General features: G+C 40.6%; 1 protein-coding gene across 1 annotated transcript in view; it reads right to left on the bottom strand.

Annotated features, from left to right (window-relative positions):
* The window catches only part of UBE2V2 (ubiquitin conjugating enzyme E2 V2), a 27401-nt gene that overhangs the window by 12559 nt on the left and 4105 nt on the right, over window positions 1-10737 (bottom strand). Inside the window, exons 3-5 of the mRNA XM_031552950.1 lie at window positions 10163-10255; window positions 6746-6989; window positions 2791-2985 (exon numbers count right to left, since the gene is read on the bottom strand). Coding sequence (XP_031408810.1) covers window positions 2791-2985; window positions 6746-6989; window positions 10163-10255 — 532 coding nt within the window. The remainder of the gene's footprint in view (window positions 1-2790; window positions 2986-6745; window positions 6990-10162; window positions 10256-10737) is intronic.

The following is a 10737-nucleotide window of genomic DNA, read 5'->3' as shown; positions in this document are numbered from 1 at the left end:
AAAAAAAAAAAAAGGAAAAAGAAAGATAACTCTGCCAGATTCTTGGCAAAGCTTTATCTACACTGCAATTTCCTCACAGAGAGTAAGGTGATGAATTGAAGAGAAGAAAACGCAGGCCAAGGCGCAGAAGGGCACTTAGGAAGACAGCTCTGCCTAATCTATGGGCTGAAGATTAGATATTCAATTCCAGTCAAAGGAATGGTACTCCAGGTTATGCTGTGGGCGTGGAAGATACCACGGTGGGTCCTCGCCAAGTTTAAATGCAGACTGGTTTATACAAGATTATTTTTGGTTAAAGTCACTGTGACACAGTTTCTTTAAGTTGCCCAGTTATGTGAGTTTATGAAAAGAAAAATTAAAAAAAATTTAAAAAAATTAAAAAAAATTAAAAAAGGAACTGTACTGCTCTTTCTCAGATCAAACAGTTTCTTTCTTGCTGATTTTTTGCCAGGTTATAACAAAATAAGGACTGTGACCTGAGCAGGATCTCCTACAGCCAATAAGAAGGAAAACAGTCTGAATAAGAGTTCATGTCATAAAATCAGAGTAAGAAAAGCAGCATGTTTGTGGGGTTTTTTTGTTTGTTAATGAAAAAAATGAAGACAAAATATATAAATGGCAAAGCTTTTGTAAGCACTATCGCCCACAAAACATATACTGTTCTTGCAGTTTCAGCTGTGATCTGGCAAGGTGCTCACTCACTACTCCATCAGCTTCTGTAGTCAGTAAGGAGCCACTCCTAAGCAGTGTGAAATAGGCATTTTCTTTCTGTCTGGCACTAAATCTTTGCTAACTGATCTTAAGTTTAATCCTATAGTATCTTCTAACTGAATCTTTCTGGCTTCCATTGTGGCGAGTTTCTTGGGGTTTTTTGTTTGTTTGGTTGGTTTGGTTTTTGTTTTTTGTCTTGTTTTTCATCGTTGTTCCAACAACTATTAAGGAACTGTATGATTTTTTGTGTGTAAGTAGCTTATGCAAGGCTTTTGCAATGTATTATGAGAAAGCCAAACCTTTCCCAATAGTAGGGGAAGTGGCTGTCAAACAGAGTTCTATCTCCAAATTGTTAAAATATTAATTACTGTAAATCTGACCTTTCACAGCTTCATTAACACAGGAATAACAGGATTCTCACAAGGGACTCTATTCTTCATTCTGCTGTCTGAAATCTCACTGCTCAGGGATTTTTATCAGTGTTTATCACTGCAGTGCTCAACAGCAGAAAGTCCTGACTCCACCGTAAGACATGGAACCAAATTAGTGGCAGAACAGATGGAGGCTGGGCAGAGGAAGGGTGCTCACTGAAGCAATAAAAGTCATTTTCCCTACCCACTTTATCCATTCCTTCAAACATGGTAGCAAAAAGCTTCACCTGATCTTCTTCACCTCGGCAACATACTGTACAAACACAGCTCCAAGCTGAAAAGCTGCATCCTGCCACTAAGAGGAGCTAAAATCCAGTTATCATCAATGATATGGCCATGCTCCAGTGCTGGAAACTCACAGCAGATCCCTCCTCCTCTTCTCTTCCTCCTAAAGGAGTCCAGGTTTCCTCTCTCTTGTGCTAACAGTGCCAAAGAAGAAGCAGAGCTTGGCAGAAAAGAAGGAACCAAACTGCCACAGCACACAAAATTTTCAAGGACTAAATGAAATGCACACTTTTTGACCTGAGAGGAAAAAATAGTGCAACCTGTGGAAATTTACACAATCTGTGGAGAAAATGAATTGCTGTAACTTGGAGAGAGAGAACTTGACCATATGCCTCAACCTTTGGTTATTCTCACTTTAAGCTCTAAAATATTCCCTTCTAGTATTTAAAATACTGTTTTCTACCAGTGTCATTCAGGTGGCTAATGCAAGCTGATTGCATTGCCTGAAGCTTATGTCTTACCACGGTCTCAGAGTAGAGGCTGCTTAAGTCATGTCTGGGCTGATGGGAGAGAGCATCAATATGGCCACTCCCACTGATCTACAACTGAATACCCATCTCTCCAGGAGAGAGGGAAATACAAGTCTGTTTATAAAAAAAAAAAAGTGCACATAAAACTTATTGGTACGTTTCCTAAGAGAGGGCAGAAGAAAGCATATTTAGTGTGCACCAATATTCCCAAAGAAAGGTCATCTCAACACTTTAAAAAGGTTGGAAACTCTTCAAAAAACTTACTTAAAAATGAAGAAGGGAAAATTATGACCAACAGGTATTCACTAGAGAAACTTACAGAGTAACCCAACTGAGTAATTTACTTCTTGTGTAGTAGAAAAGCTCTGAAGGATTCCCCCCTTAATGTTTAATAATAGACTTACGTTATAATCAAACCATAAAGTTGAAAATAATGAAAATATCCAAAACATGGAAACCTTTTATCTATATGCTTTTTGTTCTAATGACACTCCACAGGATAAAGTCAAACAAAGTCTAGAGGTAAAATGACACCATCATGGCTTATCGCAGTATCTGAGACTCCAAGCCAACCTCCATCAGTAACATCTAGAGATAACTGACCCCAGATACACAGCTAGGTCCAGAAAGCTGTCTCTATCTATCCACAACTTTTAAACCCAGCAGGAGAGCATGAGGGCAACATACTTCAAGTATTAAGGGGGGAAAAAAATGTTTCTTCTTTCTTCACTACCTATACATCCTCTGAAAACTCATCTGTTTCCTCTACACCATGGTACATTAGGTCAAGCACCAGCAGGTCAGATTCTCTTTTCCATTCAGTCAACTTATGACCTGCCCTAATTAGTCACTGTAAACATTATATGATCAAGAGAAACATATTATTTACTTACCAGAATAAGCAGAGTTTCCAGCAGCTTGCTTGTTTTGCTAAGGGATGATTTTGGAATTGAATTAAAGAACTGCATACGTAACTTATTAATTTTTATATTAAGGGAAACAAAGAGAGCTCCCAGAAGACCTCCAAGCATTCCAAGTAGGATGGCTGGAATGAAGGCCAAGACATGCACGTCCAGCAAATTCTTAACCTGAGTTGAAGGAAGGAGAAAACGTGTTCTGAGCATCCTGCCAGTGACATGAAATATTGCATCCTTTCCCACAAAACTTGACACGACAAAATAATTTCTACACAAAAAAATAAATCTTTCCATCTTTCCTTATGTTTTAGGGATGCAGCTAGTTAATTTAAGGCCAGTCTCACTTGAGGCAGTGTACTGCTCTTACACACCTCACAGCAGTGGAGGCAGCAAGTAGACACTATCATTGTCACAGATAGATCCATTAGCCAGTTATTTTCATTCCTCAATGACTGTTAAGGAGTTGAGCACATAAAGCAGTAAGTTAAGGAAAGAAGTATTCTCTTGGGCCCATCTTTCCCTGGGGAATAGTAATGAATCTAGCAGAAAATTCTATGATGTGCTGCAGTTACCACAAACACTCAGCACCTCAGGTTACCCCCAAATAATGACACACTGGTCTGAGTGGTGCAGTTTGAAAGATTTTGCTGGACCAGAGCCTTGTTCACGGTATCTATATCTACCTCATAATTTTGGAAAGTTAACTTGGGTCAGGACAATCCTAAGCACAGATACAGGTTGGGCTAGAGCAGCCCCGAAGAGAAGCATTTCAGAGTGTCAGTTGATGAAAGATTCAACATGAGCTGGCAATGTGCATTTACAGCCCAGAAAGCCAACTGCATTCTGAGTTGGATCAAGAGAAGCGTGACCAGCATATGTAGGGAGGTGATTTTGCCCCTCTACTCTGCTCTTGTGAGACCACACTTGGAATACTGCATCCAGTTCTGAAGCGCCCCAAACCAGAAGGACATGGAGCTGTTGGTGCAGGTCCAGAGGAGGGCCACAAAGATGATAAGAGGGCTGGAGCACCTCCCCTATGAGGACAGGTTGTGAGAGGCTCTTCATCCTGGAGAAGAGAAGGCTCCGAGGAGACCTTATAGCAGCCTTCCAGTACCTGGAAGGGGCCTACAGGAAAGCCGTGGTGGCACTTTTTATAAGGGTACGTAGCAACAGGATAAGGGGAAATTGTTTTAAACTGGAAGACGGTAGATTTAGACTAGACAAGGAAGAAGTTATTTACTGTCAGGCTGGATGGACTGGAGGGAGGTGTCCCTGCCTATAGCAGGGGTTGGAACTCGATGATCTTAAAGGTCCCTTCCAACCAAAAACATTCTATGATTCATTGTCAGCCTCAATTCAACCATGTGAATTGAGTGCATTTTTAAACGCTAAGTACAGCTGAAAATTGATGCTGATCTGGAACAACTCACAGAAAAACAGATCACAAATGTAGGATATAATCTGGCAGCTGGAATAGGAATTAAATTTTCTGCTCAATTCCACAACAGGCAACAAGGATTAGAGCAGTATCATGCCTTAATGTTATCTTCCAGTCAACAAAAAGAGGTCAATAGATTGGTGGATATCTATTAAAAGCTGTGAGGATATTATTTCTTTAGCCCAGGCTTAGAGATACATGGTGATTTTTTTTTTCAAGATTAGGATCTGGACAAAGTAAGAGATGATGAAACATTCAAAAAGCTAACTGGAAGAGAGAAATAGGGGCACACATGAAGGAATGGCTTCAAAACTGCACTAGGATAATACTTGGGGTAGTTATAAGAGAAATTGGCATCCTTCCTTGAATTGCTTGAAGAAGCCCATAGGACCTCCTACTCAAATTATTTTTTCTTCCTCTTTTTATTCTTTTTCCTTAATCTTATTCTCATACATCTTCCAGCAAATAGTGAAAATTTTAACAAGTCTACCAGAAGGCTGAGCTAAGCGCTGATGGTATGATCTAGAAGAATAGCGCCAGAGCTGAAATCCAGTCAGGCCTGAAGAGCTGATCCATGGGTGCTGCAGACTGAGAGACCTGGTCTGGTCTAAGCAAGGCAGAATCCCAGCTTTCACTCCCAGACAACTAGGAGCTCAACACCTGGAGATGCACTCAGAGGAAGTCAAGAGTGGCTGTAGGTTTATCTTGCCTTTTCACTGGACTACAACAATTGTATATGAACATATTGTACATGCAAACCAAACCTTCAGTGATATTATTTTTTACCATCAGCTGCATCAAAATCCATCCTTTTCCAAGGGATTTAAAGAGATCTAATGTTTAAGATATTAAAATTCAGAAAGGAATAGCTCAACTGGAAGTAGTGGCAGGGTATAATGTTCTTGTCAGTGTCAGCCACAGGCTTTGACCAGTCATCAGGAAAAAATCTGTTTGCTATAGAACAGTCTTCACCTTTACAAAACATCCAATGGCCTACATAAAATTAAAGTGAAGCTTCCTGAAAATCTCAAGCTCTGGAGTACAATAAATTCTTGTAACCTTATCTTAAATTGAAGGTACTAAAGAAAACAGTTTTCTGAGAAACAAAACCCACAGGCTTTCAATTTAGAGTTTATCCACTGTAAACTGTGTTGGTTAACGCCACAAAACATAAAAGAAGCAAAATTTCCCCTGAGCCTAGGGTTCAGTGAAATGAAAATATTTCTAGTTATCTCACCAACTTGAGAGCCAAAAACTATTCAACCCTGACAGAAGCCACACTGATAGTAAGTTAGCTTTTCCTGCTAATGACACTAAGAGAAGATTGGAGAGAGAATCCAGCACACTTTTTTGAAAATATCTTGAAAGGAGTGTTGAAAGAGCCATGTTTATTGTAAAATAGCCACCAAAGTAAATTTACTCTCCTCTGTATGTGCAGCTGTCCATTACACAATCCTTTGGCTTCAGAAATAAAGCTGTCTTCAGCAGGCCTGAACTCTTCCCTATTCACTTAGTCTCACCTTTCTGCCACAAATTTATGTCATCTTGGTTGTGTCACTGCAGGTGTTCATCAGACTGCATGGTGAGTTGGTCCACAAAAAGGATTTGAGTTGAAAACCACTATCTTCTCCCATTACCCCAGCTAAAGTTGTGGTAAAGCAAATAGACCTCAAATACTTTTGCATAGCATGCGCATATTAAAAAAGTTGCCTGTTTTCCAAATCATAATATGCCTACATATGGAAAATCTTTTTTTTTTTTTTTTGCGCATTGATAGAGAAATACAAATCAGAAGAAATACAGAGACCAATTAAAATGATCAGGGAATTACCTTAGGAGAAAAGTTACTTAATACCAGAAAGTGGACTGGGGTTCGTGAGACCAGGGTTTTATTTTTATCCCTCTAAATGACTTTCAAGTGACATCATAATACAAAGAGTATTCAGACAAGGAGTGAAGATCTTGATTCTCACACACCACCATTGAATCATCTCGCAATGAAGGTGAGTGAAAGACATAATAAAAGCAACTATTTTTAGGTAGACACAAGGTAAAATTGAAAGCATAAGGTTGTGTCATGCTGGAAGAAATAAAGGCTGAAGGTCACCTCTGTTGTGAAACCAGGAACAAACAGAGATTATGTTTTTAAATGTTTAATCTGTAAGCACAAAAGAACAGGGCCACAGTACGGCAATGTCTGCAGCAACAAAGGAGAGCTTAAGCCAGCCTCAGAAGAAGTCATTGAACATCTTGTACTACAATGTAAAATGAGCTTTTCTATTTAAGTAGGGACTGCAAAACAGCTGTCTTTTATCCAAGTGATTGCCAGACATAAGGCACGAAGGCTCCTGCGTCCACTGATCTGATAATCACACATACACTATTCTTCTTCCTTTTCGGTCCCAATTTCCTGCTATTCCCCCAAGAATAATGTTGAGAGAAACAAACCTAAAACCCAGCATCTCATTCCTTCCACATCCACACAGTACATACCCAAAACAGAATTCTTTTTTCTGCTTCAAAAAATCCGAAGTGACCTCTGTAAACAAACCCATAGAGCGAAGAGGACAGCAAATCTGTGGTGAAGGTAGCTGTCAAGCAGCAAAAGAAGGTTTGCCAGGCCAGCCTGATGTCCCAGAAGGAAGACACCTCCTCCAGCGTGAACAAGAGCCCGCCAATAGGGGCACGAAATACTGAAGCTATTCCTGCTCCCGCACCAGCTGTAATGAAGCTGCGCCTGCAACAAGTAGTAGAGGCAACACCTGGCTAACTGAAAAAAACAACCAAAACAAATAAGAAAAAAAAACCCTCCAGAATCACAGTTTCAATTCAAATATGAGTTTTATAGAACTGAATTTAAAGACCTGACGGTTAATTGTGGGGTTATTATGACACCTTTCATCACTAGGTTCTGAATTCAGATCTAGTCTCAGATTTGATTCTCATGAGTCAAGTTCCTGGGACTACTTGGCAGATTAGCAATACAGTGATTTCAATACTGGGGCTTGTGGAGAACACATGAGAATCCAGTAGCAACAGTGACCAAAGCACCCCATACTGTAGTAAAGTATTACATAATCATACTCTGAACTCTTAGGGCTTTCAGTCAGCAGGAAAGGGGAAATGACAATTCATTCACAGATTTCCTTCATATCATAGCAATTTTTCTCTTTCCTGATCTTCAGCCTTGAAAAAATCTTCAATCCTAGAATATCACATGAGAAATGCAATGCCATGACAGCAAGATGCTGAAGTGTTGCTGAACAGTGTAATAAATGCAAGGCAGACATAACATTTCACATAGTGCAGCCAGCAGGAGCAGGGAGGTGATCGTCCCTCTGTACTCAGCTCTGGTGAGGCTGTACTCCGAGCACTGCGTTCAGTTTTGGGCCCCTCACTACAAGAAAGACATTGAGACCCTGGCATGTGTCCAGAGAAGGGCTATGAAGCTCTGAGGGGTCTGGAGCACAAGTACTATGGGGAGGGGCTGAGGGAGCTGGGATTGTGCAGTTCTGAAGAAGAGAAGGCTCAGGGGAGGCCTTATTGCTCATTACAACTCCCTGAAAGGAGGTTGTAGTGAGGCTGTAGTGAGGTGGGGGTCAGCTGTAGCATGCAGAACAATGGGAAGGATACAGAAAGAGGAAATAAGAGTGTGAAAGAGTTTTACCTTGGAAAAATGTATTTAAGTGCAGCCTTTGCAAAGGATACTGTGCTGATGCTGACACACATAACAGTGCTTACCAGCTTATAAAACTTGCATCTTCTGAATGTGCTCCCTGAGACTCTAAGGGATGATTTGCAGAAACGTGTACTCAGTACTAGCTAGGATTAACATTACACAAAAGTACTTCAGTATTTTGAGTATTAAAAATCATAATTTCTCAGAAATAAATGTATGTTATGTATATATCTGACTGGTCTTCTGAAAATACGAACCCTACATTAGGTGGTCCTTTTGACTTTTCCAGGGTATCCACAAATTTTGTAAGCACCAAGATGGGAGGCAGTAAGGGTAATGGACAGAAAAGAAAAAAAAAAAAGGAAAAAAACTATAAAAGGAAAAGATTAGAAAGTTCACGTGTTGAAGTCCTTACAAGGACCCTCTCCTCGAAGGACTGAGGAGGAGTCCATCAGCAAAGTCACATAGGCAACTTCACATCTGGTAATTTACAACTAACGGGGTTGTACACCATTGGTACACAGATTTTTTACTTGCATGTTTTATCTGCACAGGAACATTATTTTCAGCAGTGAAGAACTCAAAAGGTACTGCAGCTAGAGGAAATTTGCTTGGACATCTCTCACTTTCTGTTCCAGTTATTTGCGCATGCTGTGCATCACACCAGCAGTGACAATTAATAATGAAATGAGACCCCTTGTACAGATCTCTTACAGCTGCCTGCTGGATGGAAGCCGTAGGATCCTTCCACAACTCCTGCTGGTTGAATTACTGCTTTGCCTGTGGCAGCACTGGGAGAGGCACCAAGCCTATGTAATAACTCCAAAAGACAACAGGGAGCTGGACTTTTTCATCCTGATCTTTGTAAAGGGAGCGAGGTTTTGCTCAGACTGAAATCTCTTTCTGTTTTTAAGAAGTAATTATTTTGTAAAGAAGACTTCAACACACCATGTCTTTCCAAGGATAGTTCCTGTCTGCAAGCAGGAACTAAAACTTAAAATCATAGAATCATATAAACTGAGTTGGAAGGGACCTTTAAAGGCCATCTAGCCCAGCTCCCCTGCAATGAATGAGAATACCTACAACTACATCAGGCTCTTCTGATTTATTTAAATGATTGACCTTGAATCACAGAATGGCCAGGGTTGGAAGGGACCTCAAGGATCATGAATCTCCAACCCCAGTGCCACAAGCAGGACCACCAATCTCCCCATTTAATACTAGACCAGGCTGCCCAGAGCCCCATCCAATGAAATGATCAAAGAGTGGTTTGGGTCGAAAAGGACCACAATGATCACCTAGTTTCAATCCCCCTGCTATGTGCAGGGTCACCAACCACCAGACCATGGTGCCCAGAGCCACATCCAGCCTGGCCTTGAATGCCTCCAGGAATGGGGCATCCACAACCTGTTCAGTGCATTACCATCCTTTGAGTGAAAAACTTCCTCCTAGACAATAAAGGCAAAGGGAATCCCATTCTCCCCTCCTATGTTTTTTTACTTATTTGCAAGCAGCATATAGTTCACAGTTGCCATTCATTTGATTTTTTCCTATCGTTACTTTATTTTTCTCAGGAAATTAAGATGTGAGTCCTTCTTTTTTTCTTTGCTCTAGAAAAGTCAGCATCACTTGAGCTTTTGTACTTGTGTATTTTATATAAATACACAATAAATACCAGCTGTAAGACATAAGCAGGTTTGTAATTTCTTTTTCTGGGAATTAATCTCATTAATTTCAGTAGAACTGTTCACAAGAGAGAGTTTACCAGAGTTACCTTGCAGATACATACGGCAGAGAAGAGGCAGATAAAAAAAAAAGCAAGTGACACAACCATTTACTTTTTTTAAACGAAGAAAGGAAGCTAAGGGCCCTTTGTGCACATTGTGGAATCCCCATCATTTCCTCTTCCTTGAGCTGAGACTCTTAATATGGTGATCAAGCTCATAGCTGAAACTCTCACATTTCTTAAACTCTTCCTTTTACAGCCAAGAGGGCAATGGAAAAAGATCTTTAGTATTAATGCATTCTTTTCCACAAGCCTACAATAGAACCATTTGTGAAGGATTAAATTTATTAAGTATGGTGAGTTTTCTTCCACTACAAAGTGACAAACAGCAGGAAGACCAAAAGACCAGTGGAGCAGCATCTCCATTCCTGCATGAGATGAAAGGTACCCTTGAAGCACGTAGGGTTTGGGGGAGTCACCAGTCTATGCCCTGCCCATCACTTACTTATCAGCTGAATTCCGGAACCTGGTGAAGAAGGGAAGGTGGATGCCAAGTGTGTCCGACTGCAGCTGGCTCAGGCCACAACCCAGGATAGCCCTAAAAGCGGTGATGTATAATTGAGAGCACTCTTCAGTAAACTGTTCATAAATCAGCCCCAGCTCAAAGCAGGGGAGGACAGAGCCTCAGTCAGTGAACAGCAGCAAAGCTAAATTGGCTTCAACAGATTTAAACAAGAAAAAACTTGAACACATCTTTTAAATATGCAAAATCTTGTTGACAAAAAGCAGGAGACTCTTAAAGATTTTCAGATTCTTAACTGAGAGACTTAAATGGCTTTTTTTGCAAGGAGTACTGTGATGATTGATCGTAAAATGCCTTTTGAAGAACCACATGTTAGTGTCTGCCCAAGTGTGGTGACCCATCAGACTACAGCCCGTAGTTTCAACCATCTGCCCCCAGGTTAATGACCACAGCAGGCAGAACAGCTCTGCTTCTGACAGAAGATGCGTAATGATTTAAATTATTACAATATGTTCCCAGGCAGCATGTCAAACTACATTTAAATGGGGGGGGGAAAA

The sequence above is a fragment of the Meleagris gallopavo genome, chromosome 3 (genome assembly GCF_000146605.3).
Source record: "Meleagris gallopavo isolate NT-WF06-2002-E0010 breed Aviagen turkey brand Nicholas breeding stock chromosome 3, Turkey_5.1, whole genome shotgun sequence".
NCBI classification, from domain to species: domain Eukaryota; kingdom Metazoa; phylum Chordata; class Aves; order Galliformes; family Phasianidae; genus Meleagris; species Meleagris gallopavo.
The sequence above is the reverse complement of the archived record's forward strand: the minus strand, read 5'-3'. Positions and strand labels throughout refer to the sequence as shown.